Source organism: Chanos chanos, chromosome 9, assembly GCF_902362185.1.
Source record: "Chanos chanos chromosome 9, fChaCha1.1, whole genome shotgun sequence".
Taxonomy (NCBI): Eukaryota; Metazoa; Chordata; class Actinopteri; order Gonorynchiformes; family Chanidae; genus Chanos; species Chanos chanos.
The window spans coordinates 3,623,708-3,643,707 of record NC_044503.1 but is presented as its reverse complement, the minus strand read 5'-3'; the positions used below and the strand labels follow the sequence as shown (position 1 = coordinate 3,643,707).

The 20,000-nt window shown below is 44.0% G+C and overlaps 2 protein-coding genes across 2 annotated transcripts in view; one reads left to right on the top strand and one right to left on the bottom strand.

Annotated features, from left to right (window-relative positions):
• The window catches only part of ankrd24 (ankyrin repeat domain 24), a 19,610-nt gene extending 12,277 nt beyond the window's left edge, over positions 1-7,333 (bottom strand). Inside the window, exons 1-8 of the mRNA XM_030784269.1 lie at positions 7,298-7,333; positions 4,508-4,638; positions 4,063-4,151; positions 3,635-3,699; positions 2,401-2,458; positions 2,207-2,277; positions 1,763-1,869; positions 237-406 (exon numbers count right to left, since the gene is read on the bottom strand). Coding sequence (XP_030640129.1) covers positions 237-406; positions 1,763-1,869; positions 2,207-2,277; positions 2,401-2,458; positions 3,635-3,699; positions 4,063-4,151; positions 4,508-4,638; positions 7,298-7,333 — 727 coding nt within the window. The remainder of the gene's footprint in view (positions 1-236; positions 407-1,762; positions 1,870-2,206; positions 2,278-2,400; positions 2,459-3,634; positions 3,700-4,062; positions 4,152-4,507; positions 4,639-7,297) is intronic.
• A 5,247-nt stretch (positions 7,334-12,580) lies between these two features.
• The window catches only part of shdb (Src homology 2 domain containing transforming protein D, b), a 19,739-nt gene continuing 12,319 nt past the window's right edge, over positions 12,581-20,000 (top strand). Inside the window, exons 1-3 of the mRNA XM_030785007.1 lie at positions 12,581-12,919; positions 14,489-14,639; positions 18,572-18,778. Of these exons, the coding sequence (XP_030640867.1) occupies positions 12,581-12,919; positions 14,489-14,639; positions 18,572-18,778 (697 nt within the window). The remainder of the gene's footprint in view (positions 12,920-14,488; positions 14,640-18,571; positions 18,779-20,000) is intronic.

The following is a 20,000-nucleotide window of genomic DNA, read 5'->3' as shown; positions in this document are numbered from 1 at the left end:
CCGTTTCATCCTACCCACAATAACCCCCATCTTTTCCTTTGATCCGCTTTCTCAGATTTCAGCCCTCTCTGGAGGGCAGTAATCAGCCAGACTATAGCAGAGGAGGAGGTGAAGGGGGGGGGGGGTTGTTTGCAGGGAGTGGTAGAGGGAAAGAAAAGGCCCCAGTCTGCAGATGGCTCCGCTTCTCCATTGGGATTTAAGTGAGATAAAAAAAAAAAATTAGGATTTTGGGTTACCTGTACCTCCAGACTGCAGCAGCTGGGTGATGCGTTGGTTGCCGGCAGTGACGCTATAGTGGGCGGCGTTATGCCCCAAAGCGTCGGTCAGCTGCGGGTTAGCCCCGCCCTTCAACAGAACTTCCACTGTCTCCAAACTGTCGCTCTCACAGGCTAGCATCAGAGCTGACCTGAAAACGGAAACAAACACACACACACACACACACACACACACACACAGACACACACGCGCGCGCGCACACACACATGCACACACACACACACACACGCGCGCACACACACACGCGCACACACACACACACACACACATACACACACACACGCACATACACACACACACACACGCGCGCGCGCACACACACACACACACACATGCACACACACACACACACACACATACACACATATACACACGCGCGCATGCACACACAAACACACACACGCACACACGCGCACACACACGCGCACACACACACACATTGTCTCTCAGACAAAGAAATCTCATGGTACTCTGCTTTGATGTCTCATCCATAAAGCTTAAATTCAAAACAGACATATAGATATACAACATTACCAGAGAAAGGATCTTCTAGACCTTTCTAGATCTTTCCGGATCTTTCCTTAGACCGGGTTCTGTCTGCCTGACCGCTACACTGTGCTGGAACAACACTTTTCCCCTGAGGTTTTGCTTTATCCATTGTCCCTCTGAGGTTTTGCTTTCTACATTTGTACTTATATTTGCAAAATACTTTTGCAGCGTATGGAAGAAAGAAAGGGGAGAGTTTCTCAAAGAAACCTGCGTCAAGGCAGCACGATGGTTCTCTAACCTATAGACGGATCAAATAAAACGTCTCGCGTGGGTGACAGCCAACGGTTCCTGAATGTATTACCAACAATAACAACAGCTAAGGAGGTTCAGGCGTGTTGTGTAATGGTAGGGAAAACAGCTCAGTGACCAGAATGCTGTGGGCTCTGAATCCGGGTTTCGAACGCTGTGGGTTTGGAACCCTAACTGTGACTGACGATTTGATTGTGTGCCCGGGCAAAGTTCTTCACGCTAAGTCATGTGACCTCTGACAGAACCAATCATTTTAAGTCACTCTCACCAAGAGCATCGGCTTAAGGCAAAAATGTAAATAAAAGTTGTGTGTAAAATGATGTTAGCAGTATAGCAGCTTAGATATAACCAAATATGATAATAATCAACAAACATAGCTAAACATGTACCACATTTCTCCACAACATAGCACATGTAAAAATACAATCTCTATTACACAGAGTTTACTTACAGAGTTACCACTGTATTAGCCATATTACACACAGGTGTACTTTAGTGCAATGTAAATGTCATATTACACACACAGGTGTCTTTTGGTGTATTATAAATGTCATATTACATACACAGGTGTCTTTTGGTGCAATGTAAATGTCATATTACACACACAGGTGTATTTTGGTGCAATGTGAAAGTGTTGTAGTACTGAAGGATCTGTCATGTGGCAGGTTGAAGGTGCGTATAATCCTACCTGCCCTGACTGTCCTGTATGTTGGGATTAGCCCCGCGATCCAGGAGGAAGGAACACAGCTCCACTCTGCTCATCTGGGCTCCAAGGATCAGGGGAGTCGCTCCATCCTGGGAGAAAAACAATGGAGGCCCTTCATTAGGAGCAAACCATGGAGATAAGTGACTTTTTAAACAAAAGCCTTTTTCAATATCAGACCTCAGTTATCAAATCACTCCCTTTTCACACGATCACTTGTAATATGTAATTAGGTTGTGAGGTGACGCAACAGCCAAAAAAACTATGTTAGCTTTCATGCTAACATATGACGGCGTCATTCACCGTCATGTGGGATAACTGACACCATAAGAACAGATAAACCAGGCTGACATTCGCCAAAACCGCAAAAACGGACCCAGCACAACACATCCCGTCCTTAATTAGAAGCTTTAATATTTGGAAACTCACACCATCCTGGGCGTCGAGATTAGCCTTAAAATCCCACAGGACCTCCGTGCAGTTCAGACACCCACTCACAGCTAAAAGGGGGAAGCATAAAGAGAGATACTGAGGAGCACAGGCATGGTCTAGGGTAAGTATAATGATCAGGAGTTGAGGTGAATGAGGAGGTGTGGGGTCTGAGGTCTGAGGAACCTCCTTACCGGCGTGGTGAAGAGACGTTCTCCCAAAGGTGTCCGTTAAGTCAACTGCCAACCGCTCCTACAAGAGCCACAGAAATGTGTGCGTGTGTGTGTGTGTGTGTGTGTGTTTTCCCATGACTGCCTCTGTTTGATTTTTATTTGAAACAGCCATCGCTGCAGATGCTACATCAGTAAAGGGTTTTCGCTAAACAGAAACATTTTTCATTTTATTTGTTTTTTCCACCACTGATCTACTGACAAAGAGGTCTGTAAATCCAGGCTGGAGTTTATAGGGGTTTACAGATGGGGGTTGGGTTTAGTTTCTGTTTAGCTATGCTATGCTAACAGTGGAGTCCTCAGAGAGAGTGTCACAGGTATAGGTCTTCGGAGGATAAGAAGACAGCAGTAAGAAAACATTTACATTTACATTAATTCATTCAGCAGACGGTTTTATCCAAAGTGACTTCCAAGAAAGGCAGAATACAAATCAAGCACAAAGCCATTACGGATCCATCTGTGGTTTAAGTGTCACCGCTAAGTTCAGTATTAAACCAGATATAAAAGCAAGAAAAGCTGAAGAAATTAAGGGAGTGAACTACAGACAGATACATGTAGAATCAGTGCTAATCAGAAATGTCGCCAACCACCTCCTTCAACGACATGACTTTGAATCCAGTGGAATAAGTGGTGAAATTACACACTGTTCCCACGGTTACCAAAAAAACCTCTTAATGAGTATCTTGTCTTTTGCACTAAACCTCAAATACAGCACTCAGTGCTTAAGCACTGACTAGGCTAAGACACATTGTAACAACACATACTGTTTGCTCAGGTAGATCCGATATTAGGAGACTGTCATACTGTGCTAATGTGTTTAGTGGTATATAATAATAATAATAATAATAATAATAATGATAATAATAATACGTTTATTTAGAGCCCAATATCACTATTTATAGTCTCAAAGGGCTTTACATGTCTATAACAAAGTCAAATCAAAATTATATTATGCATAAGTTCGAGAAAATAGATAAGTCTTTAGTGTCGTTTTAAAGGTATTGAGAGAGTTTGAAAACAATATTTATTACTCTGTCCTTAGACACGAACAGATCACTAACAGACAATCTATTGATATATGATGTGCCCCAGTCTATATGAATTACTCCCTTCTGACTGGAAAGAAGCTGCACTGAGACATGAGACGGACTGACCAATGAGATTCCCTGTTATGCGGGTGTGGGCGTGGCCGTTTTACCTGCAGGAGCCTCTTCAGACACTCTGATTGGCCGTTCTTCGCAGCGAGGTGCAGAGCGCTGAAGCCTAATGAAGGATCAGAACAGAATTGTAATGAAAACTTCCCACGGCGACAAGTCCCCCCGCCCAGACGACACGCTGCTCAACGACTCAGCGTTTTCATCGGAATTAAACAGGCATTATAACACTGAGAGATTAACACTCACACTCACACATTCTCTTACACTCATCAGAAAATAAAATAACATTAACACAAGTAAAATGAAATGATAAAAAATTAAAAGTTTATGAAATTCTTATTATTATTTTTAATATTGTTATCACAAATGTTCTTCTATTTTCTTCTAATAACAACAACAATAACACCAACAACAACAACAATAATAATAATAATTATTATGTACATTAGCATGACCGTGTTCCACTCACCAGTGCCATCTGTCATGTTGATGTCGACGCCGTGTGACACAATGACTTCCAGACAGTCCACTCGACCTCTGGATGCACAGAGATGGAATCTGTCCAAATGGAGTAATGATTAGATTGAACCCTCCCAAAACATCTAAACTCAAAAACATTTACAAGTCTCCCTTATCATTTGATGTGCTTGTCATGGTAAATAAAATCAAACCAAACAGCCAATGAATTAGAGAGAACTACACTTTAAATGAAACGATCAAAATCTCAGTCAGGAAGATCAGCACAGAGAAAAACGTTTGGAGATAAATAGAGTATATTACATCTGTCTTGTCCATCAATTCTTGCAAAAAACAAAGTAGGTCGTCTTCTAAAAATATCAATTAAGAGCAGGATAACGAACTGAGGAACTTGTGACCAGTTTTTCTCTTAGTGTGTAACCAAGACAACCACTCACGCTGACTTTCCCTCAGAGTCCAGCTTTGAAGCGCAAAGCCCTTTCTTCACCAGCAGGGCGGCGACTTTGTCGGGTTCGTTCTGCTCCACCGCCTGCAGTAACTTCTCATCGTTCTTACTCCAGTCCTGACTCTGAAAGCACAAAAACAAACACCTTCAAACAAACAAACAAACAAACAACTTCAACCCCTTTTTGACTTCCTATTCTCAACAACAAACCCCTACATGCAGTTACTTTGGACTCTAAGACATCATTTTTTATTTTTTAATCAGGCAAGCAAGGAGCCATGCTAAATCAATGTCAAATAAAACAGTTTTCTCAAAAGCTGTTTGGCTGTGTTTCACAAACACCCTCCCTCCTTCTGTGGCTGCGTGGGACAGTTTAATCAGAGTTGGAGGGGTAGGGGGCGGGGGGGTAGTGGGGGAGGGACAATGGTGCTTACCGTTAGCGACCCAAGACACAGACAGAAGCGTTTCATGAGGCAATACAGGAGCGGAGAATCCATAGAGCTCACAGAACAGAACTTAGAACCTCTGCGCGCGTCCCACGGTCAATGCCGACGGGCATCTTTACCCGAAAACACACACCGCAACTCACAGCAATGTTACCCCGGATTCACACAAACCATTGCCTGTTTCCTTTGTACCACCGGTAAACTCCTCTGAATCAGCAAGTCTTTAGAAATGAGATCGATGTCGGCTCTGCCGGGTCAAGGTTAGCACCCTCTTCGCTAAGATACTAGATAGACTTAATATAAAACTACTGAGTGAAAAACTACTGAGATGTATTGCTACAGCTATCAGGCTTTGGTTGCTAACTGCTGACTGTACGCTGCACTTCTCAAGTACAACTTCCCCTTGTTCTGTTCTGCAGAGGCTTACAGAACCCTCTGCAATCAAGTGGCTGGCACAGACGCGCGTGCACACACACACACACACACACAAACACACACTCTGTCTCTCTCTTTTTCCATCTCTCTCTCTCTCTCTCTCTCTCTGCCCTTCTTTTTCCCTCCCCAGCCCATCAACCCCACCCCACCCTGCCCACACCCTCCGTCCCCGACGTGCCTGTGTTCACAGCTCCTCAATTTATATCTGTCCCTGTTCTCTCTCTCTCTCTCTCTCTCTTTCCTATCTGGGCTGTGCCGTCTCTGGACCCGTTTACATTGGGAGGAAATGAGGACTCAGCAGAAAACGGATGGATGCTAAAAAAAGAACACGGTGCTGCTGTGTGTCTCAGTCCTCAGTCTAAACACTCTCCATTGCCTCACACTGGGGGGGAATGGGGGGGGAGGGTGGGAGTAGCCTTGTGTCCCCAAAGTCCAGTACAAACCGTCTACAATCATACACCCCATTTATGTTCTCTGTCAACCCCTGAACTAGATACACCTCGAAACTGGACACCCCACCCCCCGGGACTGAACGCATCTTGTACACACCCTCAAACTGGATACACCCCCAAACTGGTCACACCCCAGACTGGACACACACCCCCAAACTGGAACTGGACACACCCCCACACTGCATGAACACATTCAAACACATTCGCTTCATCTAGGTTAGCATTTATTTGTACATTATTCACCCCCGGAGGCAAACGTGGGCTCATCACTGCTTCAGCAAGACTATTTTACAGCGGCTACAGCAATCTTATATGACATCACTGCAGCCATATATATATATATATATATCAAATTCCTCAGAGTCAAGAGTTGCTGACCTAAGATCAGGTTTTTTTTCTTGCCTCTCATAATTCAAACAAATACAGTTATATGGGCCATCTCCCCCCCCCCCCCCCCCCGAGACGTTTGACAGTTAAGAATTCTGATCTCATCACACATCTCAAATCATCTCAGAAGTGCTAAGCCCTAAGACAACGGAGCGTGAGTGTAACTGAGAATAAGAGGGTTAACACAGACACAGATGAAGAAAAACAGCTAAAAAAAAACAAACAAAAAAAACAACTCTTCTATCTGTTGGCACTCTCAGAGCTGAACCTTCAGCTATGCCCAGAAACCTGATCTCACAATCTCTGCCACTGTAGCGGATACAGTCTTTGACCGGGTCAGGTGGCCGTGATGAATGAAGGGATGAAAAAAAAAAAAAAAAAAAAAAAAAGGTTGACCTGGAAAAATGATTCGCTCACTTTCCCTCTCTGCCCTACGGTGGGGACATCTGACAGCACCTCACCTCACCTGGTCAGGTACGTTTCCGTGGATGGACCTCCACATGAAGCCACAAAACCGCTGGTGAACACGCACGTGTGGACAAGATAAAACGGCCTTTGGGCACTGAGGGGTTTTTTTTTTTAGTGTCAGAATGAGAGGGAACCATAATGATTGTCATGCTTTAAATTAGCAGCAGTAATGATGACCACAAATTAACAACACTCTGTGTGTCTGTGTGTGTGTGTGTGTGTGTGTGTGTGTGAATAATTGACGACTGGTCCAGATCTCTCGTTACAGACACACCAGTCTGCAGGCTGGTCAGGTCCCCTGTTGGTAAGTGACACGCACACGTTCCAAGCATCCCCTGCATGCACTCTCGCGCGCACACACACACACACACACACACACACACACACACACACTGCCCACCCTGGGACATACTCAATGACAGCTGACAAAGAACCCTTTCCAGATTAAAGTATCCTGAACAAAAGACGCAAACCAAAACTTCTCCACGCGATCGAGCAGAAGAGATTAAATTAACGCTTAAATTCATTAAGGGTGAATGAGGGTGTGACTGTTAGGTATGGCTGACATCGTAACCACCTGTTATGATATTTTACCTCCGTCTTTTTGAATTTTGCCTTCAAAGTCTTCATCGGTTTCCCACTGTATCCAACACCTACGACGACAAAAAAAAACAAAAAAAACAACAAAAAAAAACAAGACAAACTGATGTAAATTCTATAAATTCAGAACTGGCGGTAGCTTTTCATTTTGTGAACAAAGCTGTGAAAGATTTTTCACAGCTGGACAAATGAAAGATAATCAATATACATATACATACGGATGTGTGTGTGTGCGTATGTATATATGTATATGTGGATGTATGGATGCAGAATTTATATCTTCTCAAATTTAAGCTTAGAAGTTGACATCACCGACGTTAACGGCAGAGTAATTATGCAGAATGTTCTCACACACCATTTGCCATGATTACCAGACATGTGTTCAGCAAACAGTCGGCAAACTTTGACTCATGTGCAAATTACAACCCACGACAAGAGCATCTATTAAACGAAAAAAAATCATATCAGGCAGTATTTGTGGTTAGTTATCACAGTATATATGATACTTACGATGTTTTCGATTATATGAATAAAACCCGCATACGGTCGGTACCTCCTGGACGGCCCGTAAGAGGATGCCCTGTCCAAAATGACGTTTGGTGAACAGAAGTCATGACTGTTGTATTTGGCTGTGAATTCGACCAATCATCATTGAGAAACGGGCCGGGGACATGTTTGATTGGCAGTAGAGAACAACAGTGAATTTACAGGTGTTTTACTGAGAGGATAAGATTAATCATTCGCGCCGCGAACAAACTTTAAATTCTGTCCTGTTTTGCTCTTATATTCTTAATCACTTTTCATTTAACGGTTGATTTAGATTGTCACTCAAGCTTTGTGATGGTTAGTTCACCTCTTCTTAAAACAAGAAGCAAGCGGGACGCTTGAGAAATACCTGAAGCCAATCAGCAAAAGTAAAGAATTCTTGCCCAATGAACATTCACATATAGGGCGGGATCTGTTTTCACTGGAGGTATTTTACTTACCGGAAGCGTATGGACAAGGAATATTATTTTCAGAATAAAAGGTTCTTTTTGTAATATGCAGCTGTTGTGAATATTAGTTTTACAAAGAGGAAATTCTAAATGTACCGTTAACAAGGAAACAGTAGGCTACATTTGACATTTTTCAGAAACGTTCTATTTCACACAAGTCTGTGCGACGGTCTAATATTGCATAATAATTGTTTAATTAGCATCGTTAGTATTGTCAACTGTATTCAACGCTTTATCGTTACTATTTATGAAGACTGTCCCGAAAACAACGGAGTCACTGTAATGAGGATCCGTTGATCTGTCGCCTCCGCGAATTACTGTGGCAGTACACACATATGACCACAAGGTGGTGGTAAAAGCAAACCAGACTCAACCAGACTAATTTTTGTTTCCCATTGATCATGCGTGTGTGTGTGTGTGTGTGTGTGTGTGTGTGTGTGTGTGTGTGTGTGTGTGTGTGTGTGTGTGTGTGTGTGTGTGTATGTGTGTTTGTTTGCGTTTACATTTGTGGGTGTGTTTGTTTGTTTGTTTGTTAACACCTCTGGATTGAGAATTGGTCTCTACAGAGTTTTAAATAACATTGTGTTATCTGAAGTAGGTGAGGTGTATAATAACGCCCTTAATATGCAGTCAATTCGTTTCTTTAAAGAGAGCACACAGTTTATGACTTACTGACTAAAAAGATCACTTTAATCTTTTATGACCAAAAGATTAAATTAATACATCATTACAATGTAGAACGTATGTCATTGAAATATTTATCTTTTCTACCTACTGCCTTTGGTCTTAATCAGATATGGATGCATTTAATTCTGTTGTTCCAGTGTCTCTGATAAATATACATAATAGAAAGAGGAAATATTTCAGTCCAGATGACACTATTGTCCACACCGTACTAACCACAGTTAGTGTTTGTTCCACTAGGGATCAGAAATGCTGTTATTTATGACATTTTCAATGAGAGAAGGTTAATAGTGTTTGTGTGGTGTGGTGTGGTTTGTGTGGGTGTGTGAGTGTGTGCGTGATGTGTGTGTGAGTGTGTGCGTGTGGTGTGGTGTGTGTGGGTGTGTGTGTGTGTGTGTGTGTGTGTGTGTGTGTGTGAGTGTGGGGATGCCGTGTTCAGGATAAAAGAGATGCGCTCGTCATAATGTGTGTGAGTGTGAAGACCATTTACTTGTTCTTGCCCCCTCTCTTCTTCTCCTTTTCATTATTTTTACTCCATCCACTCCTCTCCTATTTTCTCTTTTGTTCATTTGCCTCTCTGCCTCTCTCTCTCTCTCTCTCTCTCTCACTCTCTCTTCCTTGCATGCGTGTCCTTGTCTGGAGGAAGCAATTTAGGGAGTAAAGCAGGGGGAGTATGTGATGATGGAGAGCAAGAGAGAGGGAGAGAAGGAGAGAGGGAGAGAGGGAGAGGGAGGGAGGAGTGGCTGCCATGACCTCATCCTCCTCTTATACTGGAGAGGGGGGGGGTAGAGAGAGAGAGAGAGAGAGAGAGAGAGAGAGAGTGTGAGATCATGGCTTTGGTTAAAAGGCAGCTGAGGCATTTTTATGGTCTCTGACACCATTATCTGGCCTGTCAGTGAATTCAATTTGCTTCCAGACGACCCACTGCTCGGGAATACAGGACATCTGTGAGAGAACAGAGAGAGACAGAGAGAACAGAGAGAGCCAAGAAGACAGATGCGTAGTTTTATGTGCAGCTGAGAGAAGCTTCACTTTCTTTTCTTTCTTTCTTTCTTTCTTTCAGTTTGTGTTACTGATAATGATAAAACGATTTATACTATTACTACTAATCACTATTACTACTGATCACTATTACTGCTGATGTTCACGCACTGTTATCCCATTTATCATTAACCGAACGCATTGTGTTTCCTTTTCAAATATAGCTTTGCCCCCCCCCCCCAACCCCCCCCCCCCCCACCCCCCCCCCCCCCCCCCCCCCCCCGCCCAGGAAGGTCGTTTACCGAGGAGAGTTACCTCGTTTGTTAGATGTTCACGTGAAAATCCCAAATAAATGCCAGTCTGGAAGTGTTAATCTAAGAAACCTGTGAAATATCTCGATATTTCACACCCCCCGTACAATACAGCTTCCTGTCTCTAAGTGTGAGCCCAATTAATTCTGCACTGATTTATGCTAATACACATCATGTCTTTGCTGAGGGGTTTTGAAGAGGATATTCTTTGAGGTGCGGACGGGAACAGGAGACCTCGGCACGAGAACAGAAACATCTTAGCAATAAGATGTTCTTTGTCGTCGCAAAGTACCGACTTGAAAAAACAGATTTGACGCATCACACGTGTCTGTGTATTTTGAAGCATTTTACAATCCGAAAGCAACAACTAATTCAACAAGTGTAACGGAAAAAGCTTCCGCTAACACGACCCTTTGCACGTTTACAGTCGATGTTTTGAATGTGTACCAAGAAAACTACCCTGCACTTCGGTATATCCTTAACTTTGGAGCGGACAAATTGACATGGTTGATTTAAGAGATGAGCGAAGCTTCAAAAAGAGAAAAACTATCGACTCCACACCATCGATACAGTCGCAATTAAAATAAAACTACCCCCAAAGCGCCCTTTCCCCTCTAATTACGGTCATTATTGCCACCCTGGTCTTGTCTGATTGATCCAATATTTGGATAGGCCTATGTGGATTTAAGTGGTGTGATCAAAAAAAAAAAAAGAACAACAACGAGAAGAAGAATACCAGAATGTCCCCTAAACCGCCCGCGAGACACTGACTATATTTGTTCTGAATTTTGCTTGAAGTGAACTCTGTGTCCCGTTCAGCTGAGGCAGATTTTCTTTTCAGTACAATTCCCCTTCATTTAATATCGGCTAAACGAACCGAGAAACCAGTGGATGCTAAGAATTGTTGACTTCCCCTTTAATTGCCTCCGTTCTCTCTCTCTCTCTCTCTCTCTCTCTTTCTCTCTCGTATTTCTACTCCAGCACCTTTACAATCAGTAGACTCCAGTCGGAGCCCACAGCTTGGAGAAGACAGTTATCCCACTTCTAATAGCTCTTGTTTACAATGGAGCGCGAGATAGTTATCCCTGTCCTTCTATAAGATAACGTACGTCAGAGATATCTGCCTTGAAACGCCGAGAAGACGAGACTGCTTGAAGAACGATGGTTCTTTGAAGCTTTTTCTCTGTTGAATATCTTGATTTACAAAGAGGCGTGCGACAGTGGCTGAAAACACTGTAAGTACTGCAAACCCAGTACAGTTTGCTGCTTTTCGTTTGTTTGGCGTTGATAACGGTTTTCAAACCGCAACACGGAAAAAAAAAACATTTTAACGAAATGTTGCTGGTTATACATCAACAGATACCAGTCAAATGAAACCTGAAGTGGTTTTAAGCTCTCTCTCAAAGTAAACGTTTCCAAAGCTTTGTCCGTTAAAGCGCATAAACAGCGCGACAGAAAGACTGATTTATCACTAACTTTTGGATCAGTTCGTTACTTTACTGATATTTTTGTTCAGTACCTCAGTGAGTAATGTCAGTATCCAACAGCTGTGTTGAAATACACTGTTAAATGTGGTAATGTGAAGGTGTTACTCTCTCTCTCTCTCTCTCTCTCTCTCTCTCTCTCTTTTTAACGAACAACGTTCCCAGATATTTGCAAAGAAAGAGCAGGCAGCATCATTTTTAGTCTCTCAAAACAGGATGTACAGTCTCGCACGAGTAGGCTAGTCAGTATTTCTTACTGAGCCTATCGTGAAGCCCAAAACAGCGAACATCAGCAATTTGCGTTTTTACATTTTTTTTTATACATTAGTAAGACTACATAGGCTACTTAATTGCCTTCCGTTTTAAAACTGAGACAGTCAATCTTCTCTCTTTACTCCGGTTTAAAGGGCTCTGTCGTGTTGGAACAGGACCATCGAAGACTTTGTATCTTGATGACTTTACTGTATTTTAATCGCGGGTTAATGACTGTTATCTTCTTTTATATAGTTACGACATTGAGTGACCGGAGAAGGAGGGCGGAGCGCGGCAGACAACCCAGAACACGGCCGCTGAGGTTTATCCCACCGGATCTCGGTCCATTCATCCTGTAATCTGAATGAAAGATGAACTTCATCGTTAGCTTTCATATGCCTCGCTTTCAAACACTCACCAGATACAAGAGTTTTACGTAAACTTCAGGATACGTTAGGCATTTTTAATCCAATCCTCAATGTTTGGACTTTGAACAGGTCACTCAAGTTCTAGCTGTGTGCTTATTTAAAAACTGTTTTTTATACATATTTATAAATATACACCACTCAAATGGCAAAGTGGCTGAAGGATTATCTGAGTTTTGGGAGTAAGCGCATGCCTCCACAACCACCCAAACCCGACTACACCGAGAGCGAGATTCTCAAAGCTTATCGGTTGCAGAAGAACTTGGACTTCGAGGATCCGTATGAGGACTCCGAAAACCGTTCCAGGGGCGACACGGGGGCATCAGACGGCCTCCAGGCGGGATACGGATCTCCGGTGAAGCCCAGCGGTTTGGACGTGAAAGTCGTGTCTCCCAAACATCGGCTCATTAAGGTGGACTCTCAGGACCTGGGCAGAACCAAGGTTCTCCTGAGCGCTGTGTCTCTGGAGGAGTCGTCGGAACCGGTGAGTCAGGATTAAATTAGGGATCAATTGAACTCGGGATTAAGACAGATTTAGAGTGTGAAATCTGTGGGTATTCTGTCTGAGCGCGGGTTGGTAACGTTAGGAAACAGTAGGATTGTAACGTGATTGCTTTAAAATGATAGCGTGTCTTATATAGGTCGTTGTTCTTATCTTGTTTCTCTTTTTTTGTTTGTTTTGGCACACGTGTAAACCCAGCACAATTCATAAAAAGGGTTTTATGATGGCCCTAAAGTAGTGACATGCTGAAACTCCCCCCTCGTCCATATACGTAAATAATAAATGAAGTTTGGATTAGCCTGCAGTGGGGTCCCAAATGTTACTAGCTGACCTAAGTCAGTTTGGCCTAAGTGCCAAAATGGGTTTTTATGCCTTTTTCTCTTCATTGTGGTATCCTTCAAGTGTTTATAAAGGCACATATACTTGTCTCTCTCTCTGTTTCTCTCTCTCGCTCTCACGCACACACACACATCCCAACGCAGCTGCCCAGACGAGTGTTTTGGAGATTGCAGGAGACACATAGACTCAGTACTCATCTAAGTCATTCATTATGAATGAGACATCCGTTATGATGAGCTCAACTACCATTAAAGCATTTTTTTACACATTTATTAAATTATACTCCAAATGTCCATCATCAGAGTTAAGTGGTCTTAAAAGTCCTAAACGCTTGTCCTATTATTGAAACACTTGCTTATATCTTAGTCACAACTCACCATCATTAGCTAACAGCTCTGTGCAGTCAGGCAGTAACCGTTCCAAATTGCTCCATATTCGTAACCTCTCTACAAGCAGCGAGTTCACATTGGGCGAGTAAGTGCTTGTGTCTGCTTTTTTTTTTTTTTCTTTATTTTTTTTATTTTACTGTGTTTTGGTTGAGAGGTATTACTGGGAGTGGCGGTGAGTTCAGAAGGTGGAGTAGATTTCCTTTGTGGAGACCATATGGCCGCTTTTGTAACTGTCAGCGTGCCAGCTGACCAAGGACACCCTCCCAGGCTTGTGTGTGACGGGACAAATGCTCCTCCTAACGCACTAATCAACGCGTTTTTCCAGCGAAGCGTTTTCCTGTGGCACGCTCGCAGGAGAGCGAGTGCGAACGCGTCTTCAGGGTTTCAGCGCGGCGGGACTGTCAACAGTTGAATGCCGACGGTCTCGAGAGGGTGAATTTGAATAATCTCAAATTATTCAAATGACAGGAAAACGAATAACTCAATATGTGAAACACAAGTGTCATTTGATGAAACCGAAAAATGACGAGCAGCTCAAACGCTGTCAGCGTAGGAGCGGTATCCCGCTTATTTAGACGTTTTTTGTTTTTCTCCTGCAGGTACTTCAACAAAAAAACTCGCTCTGGATGGTTAATAAAGCTTCCTCACATTCTTACTAAGATTACTGAGATTGCAATCTGTAAAGTAATAACTGTAAAGAAAGCAGACTGAACGATATGTTTTCATCTGTCAACATCTGTCCATCTATGGAATGTGTTCCCTTTTCACCAGAACGTTAATTAATGAGAAGAATATCCAAAAACAACTCTGTCCTGTGTCACAGGTGGTTCCGTCGGCTCCGGCTGTGGGAGACACGGACTACTCGGATCCGTTCGACGCTCGGCTGAGCCCCCGGCCCGAAACCGAGCCCGGGCCGACACCCCCGGAAAACAACGGTTACATGGAACCTTACGAAGCCCAAAGGGTCATCACAGGTCAGTTTAAGGCTCAGCCAATAACTCACACACTTTATAATAAGGCTAACTGATCCTTTGGGCTCTGGTGTGAGATGTTAGGCCAGAACTGCCTTCAGAAGCATTTTGGTGTTGATTGACAGACCTTGAGTCTCACATGTGTTTGCATTTAGTGGATCGTAGTGTTCTTTCGCTCCTCCTGATAAGATAAGGTGAAATACGAGCTGTTTTTACCCAGAGCCTCACCTCGTACGCGCTGCTCTGATTCTGAGATCACTGATGAAGCTGCAGTGAGACAGTAAGGACTATGTCAGCTAAACAAGAAAATCTCTCTTTTTTTTTTGGATTTTAGTGCTTAAACCTCTATGGAAAAGCATGGCGCTATGTGTTTTCCTGAACCACGAACCTATCTATCTATCTATCTATCTATCTATCTATCTAGCTGTCTGTCTGTCTGTCTGTTTGTCCGTCTATCTATCTATCTATCTATCTATCTATCTATCTATCTATCTATCTATCTATCTACCGACCTATGCCCTGTGTCTTCTCCTCACTAAGACAAACCAGTTATATTTGGGAGCAAGCCAATGTTTTGTAGATATACCAGCTTCTATAAAACCTTTGACTTTTTCACTTTCTAAACCTGAGGGTAAAGTCAGAGCTGACAGCTGAATATTTGGAGTGTCTAGTGGATGTTAAGGCTGAGCGCAGGCAGTCCACGTCTGACTTTTCTGCCTCCTGCTCTTCTTCACTCTGTACCTCCGTACCTCCTGATTCATCCCTCACTCCCGCTGGGCTTTGAAATCGTGATTCTCTCTCCTCTCGTCTCTCCGTCTTTAACTCCCGTTTACCGAGCTGCCCTCTCCCCGCTGAGCCGTCTCCCATGCCCCAGGGGAGTCTGGGTAGTCCTTTAATCAGTCTGTGAGAGAGCGAGTGAGAGCGTGTGTGTGTGTGTGTGTGTCTTTGCCTGTTGTCATCTCTGGCCCTTCCGCTTTCAGACAGTATACACGGTCACTGGGCTGACAGACAGTGGCTACGTCTCCGTTAGACAAACAGTGGAGAGAAAGCCAGTCGCCCTTAGCTTGGCTCTCAGTGGGGAGTTCACGTTTCCTTTTTTTTTTTGCGTTTTTTTTTTTTTTGTGCATGTGTTTGTTTTGTTTTTTTGAGACTCTCATTAAAAAAGTTTTGCTAAACGATAAAGTCAGTTATGTGTCCTTGACTGTTATTCTGAGTTTGAAAGAGTTTGTAGTTTGAAAAGGGGCAAACATCCTACTGCTAAATGCTTTGCGTTTCTCACTGCTTTTAAATATCTAAGTTAAATTGAATCTTTATCATCTCTGAATCCATACAGATGTATGATTTTTTTTTTTCATGTGTTTTTGGGCTTATATCTGTATTTGTGCCTTTTTCCAGGGGAAAACAATTGGACAGGGATTTGACTGGGTTAACATTTGCTGTGCTTTTGCAGCATAATTAGAAACCAAAAAGCTATCTCTCGATCTTTTTGGAAATCCCTCCCAAATCTTCCCCCCGCAGCCTCCTCCAAGCCTTCTTACGCCAACTTAACACCATCGATCCGTTTGTCATTCCACACTCGTCTTCTATCTCTTCCTCTCTTCTTCTTCACTCTCTCTTTTTAAGCCTGGCAGGTTTTCTCATCCAAAAATGCGATTCCTTTGTCTTTTATTAGTGAGTAAAGGAGACCTTAAAATCAAAATCTCTCTCTCTCTCGCTCTCTCTGTCTGTCTGTCTGTCTCTCTCTCTCTCTCTCTCTCGCTCTCTCTGTCTGTCTGTCTGTCTCTCTCTCTCTCTCTCTCTCGCTCTCTCTGTCTGTCTGTCTGTCTCTCTCTCTCTCTCTCTCTCTCTTTCCCTCTCTCTCTCTTTCCCTGTCTCTCTCTCTCTCTTGCTCTGTCTCTCTCTCTCTTTCTCTCTCTCTCTCTCTCTCTCTCGCTCTTTCTCTGTATCTCTGGAGTGCATGGCTGGGAGTCGGCGCACAGGTACATGGCGATTCAACAGCCAATGTTTCTCTGTCTGAACAACTTAACGTCAAAAAACAGCCCGCACACACACACGCACGCACGCACACACACACACACACACACACACATACGCACGCACAAAAACGCCTCCTTTTTCCTTCCACCTCAGGGTCTGTCCCCCAGGGCCTCCTCTGTCGCCATGGAGACAGCTGGGGCGCCCAATAGACGTGTGTCGTCTGAAGGTTAAAGTTTGCCTCTTCCCTTTTTTCCCCCTTTTCTTTTTCCTTTTTTTTTCTTACAAATGTTTCCTTGTTTTTTTTCCCTCTCCTATCACTCTATCACTCTCACATGAGTGAATCTCCGTGGCCGTCTTTGTGAGGTTACAGACGTCCCGTCCAGCCCTTTGACTGTCTTACCTCACTCTCAGACTGTGGATTTAGCCAAAAAATTGCCTACGCAGCCTCTGGGGACTTAGGGCTGGTTTTACAGAAATGGTAGAATGTTGTGGCAGTAATAATTCATACCTTATTTGAATATTTATATGCCTGGTTTCCTGATCTGTGAACAAACTCAAGGTCACCTCGGCAGCCGCGCAGGTGTGTGTGTGTGTGTGTGTGTGTGTGTGTGTGATGTGCCGCCAGCAGAATGGCTTTGGAAATGAAAATGGCTGTCATGTAATGTCAAAGCATTGCCAGAGAAAGCAGCTGCTACACGTACGCTACATGTCTCTCTCTCTCTCCCTCTCTCCCTCTCTCTCTCTCTCTTTCTCTCTTTCCCTCTCTCTCTCCCTCTCTCTCTTTCTCTCTTTCCCTCTCTCTCTCTCTCTCTCTCTCCCTCTCTCTCTCCCTCTCTCTCTCTCTCTCTCTCTCTCTCTCTCTCTCTCCCTCTCTCTCTCTCTCTCTTTCTCTCTTTCCCTCTCTCCCTCTCTCTCTTTCTCTCTTTCCCCCTCTCTCTCCCTCTCTCTCTCTCTCTCCCTCTCTCTCCCTCTCTCTCTTTCTCTCCCCCCCCCTCTCTCTCTCTCTCTCTCTCTCCCTCTCTCTCTCTCTCTCTCTCTGTCTCTCTCTTTCTCTCTTTCCCTCTCTCTCTCCCTCTCTCTCTCTCTCTCTTTCTCTCTTTCCCCCTCTCTCTCCCTCTCTCTCTCTTTCTATCCCCCTCTCTCTCTCTTTCTCTCCCCCTCTCTCTCTCTCTCTCTCTCTCTCTCCCTCTCTCTCTCTCTCTCTCTCTCTCTCTTTCTCAGAGCTTTGTTAAGTCTCTCTGTGTGAAAGCCTGGCCCTGCCCAAGCTGTACAAACACAATTTGTCTCCTCCTCAGACCTGGCTCTACCACCGCCATTTTCATAATGAATGTGGCGGTCGTGTTGGAGAGTCTGTCTTTACGAATGGCCACAAGATTAATGCCACGTTGTGTCTTATTTTTTCATCTGCATCTCTCTCTCTCCCTCTCTCTCTCTCCCTCCCTAACCAATTTAATGGTTTACACCCTAGCCTGAAATCTGAGATTTCGAATCATTTGGGGTACTGTGTGAAAAGAGAACTCACAATGCTGAGTGAGTGTTTAACATAAATGCATCTTAATCCCGTTGGATTAGGGCTGTTGTTCTGGTCAAAAGACCATCTGAAACATTAGTGTTTATTTTATAGGCGCGCTAAAGAAAAAAAACAAAGAAAAAGAAAGTAATCCACAATTTTTCAAAAGGATTCAAGATAAAGAAATTATTCGTTGAAAATCACAGACATACAATACATAATCGTCAATATCGCCAGAAGCCAACGGCTTTGGGATTACATTAGGTGTGGAATTATAAAAAAAAAAAATTTGTTTGGTGTTCAGTCATTTCATTCGAATCACCCATCACACAGTGTCACCTGATAACAGACTTCCGTGTTAACTCGTCACCTCCGTGCCCTGATTATGTGTTAATGATGCAGAGAGAGCGGTTATAACGTAAAGATTGTTCTTTTGTTCTGCATATAGAGCTCCAGAGGAGGCCCGGAGGAGGCGTCTGGGGGAGAGGGGAGGTGCAGCTGTACGACACTCCGTACGAGGAGCACGAGCTGGGCCAGACGGAAGGAGCAGAGGACGGGAAAGAGAGCCGGCTGCCGCAGGACGACGAGAGGCCCGCAGACGAGTACGACCAGCCCTGGGAATGGAAGAAAGACCACATCTCAAAGGCTTTCGCAGGTGAGGACTCAGTCGATCTTTTCCTTTTTTTTTTTTTTTTTTTTCTTCTTTTTAATATACAACCACCTCCTCTTACTCTTCTCATACTGGTACACCCCCCCCCCACCCCCCGACCCACCCCTCCCTTTAGAAATACACCCAAACTCACTGAAATATATTCGCCTGTCTTAACATAAAAAACGTGAGGGAAAATATGGTTTATGTATGGTGCACATAAAAAATATGGTTTTGCGTAAAAAGCTAACGCTGAGTTTGTATCGTTTTATTAATTTGATTACGCTGATTTCACTGGCTTTTTCTTTTTTGTTTTTTGGTTTTTGTTTTTTTCTTCTTTTTTTTTTTTTTAAATGTAATTTCATTTGGTTTGGTTATCAGTTCTGCATGTACGTTCTTATGCACTCTCTGTAATGAGCCCCCTGGTCTGTGTTGTAAATCGTTGGGGTAATGTACTTTCCCCCGCCGGCGTGTGCGGCGTTTAGAGAAGCCGTCCAGCGCGGGGCCGGCAGTGGATCAGCGTGTCGGGGCGGGGCAGCGGGGGCGAGGCAGCAGGGCGGGGCAGCGGGGTGAGAAGACTTAATTGAGTTGTGCTGATGAATCAGAGGGTCAAGGTGACAGAGGAATGAATCAACACCCTGCCTCTCCCTCCCTCCCTCCCTCCCTTCTCCCTCTCTCTCGCTCTCTGTCTCTCTCTCTCTCTTGCTCTCTCGCCCTCTCTCCCCACCTCCCTCTCTTCCCTGTCTGGCTGTTTGTGGTTAATTACACGCTTGCCTGGGCATGACGGATCCACGCGGCTAATAAAGTCCACCGGTCAGTGGTAGCACTGGATCACGCCAAAACCCCAAGACATGAGGGATACCTCCAATTCCACGATATAGCCACTGACACTAAAACAGACTCATCAATCTGATGGAGAGAGAGAGAGAGGGACAGAGTGAGAGAGAGAGAGAGAGAGAGAAAGAGAGAGACGGCCAGACGCAGAGACACGGTGGAGCTGTTCTGTTAATTGATGATGGTAGGCTCAGAGAGCCAAACATGCTCTACCAGTATGACCTGTCTCCCAGTGCTCCCAGTGAGGAGACGGGTCTCTGTAGTAATCTGAACAGGGAACACCTGCACACACTCTCGGAAAGAAACACATATGGACACAAACAGCTACACATACCCCATATCTGCACACACACACACACACACACACACACACACACACACAGAAGGCAGTGAC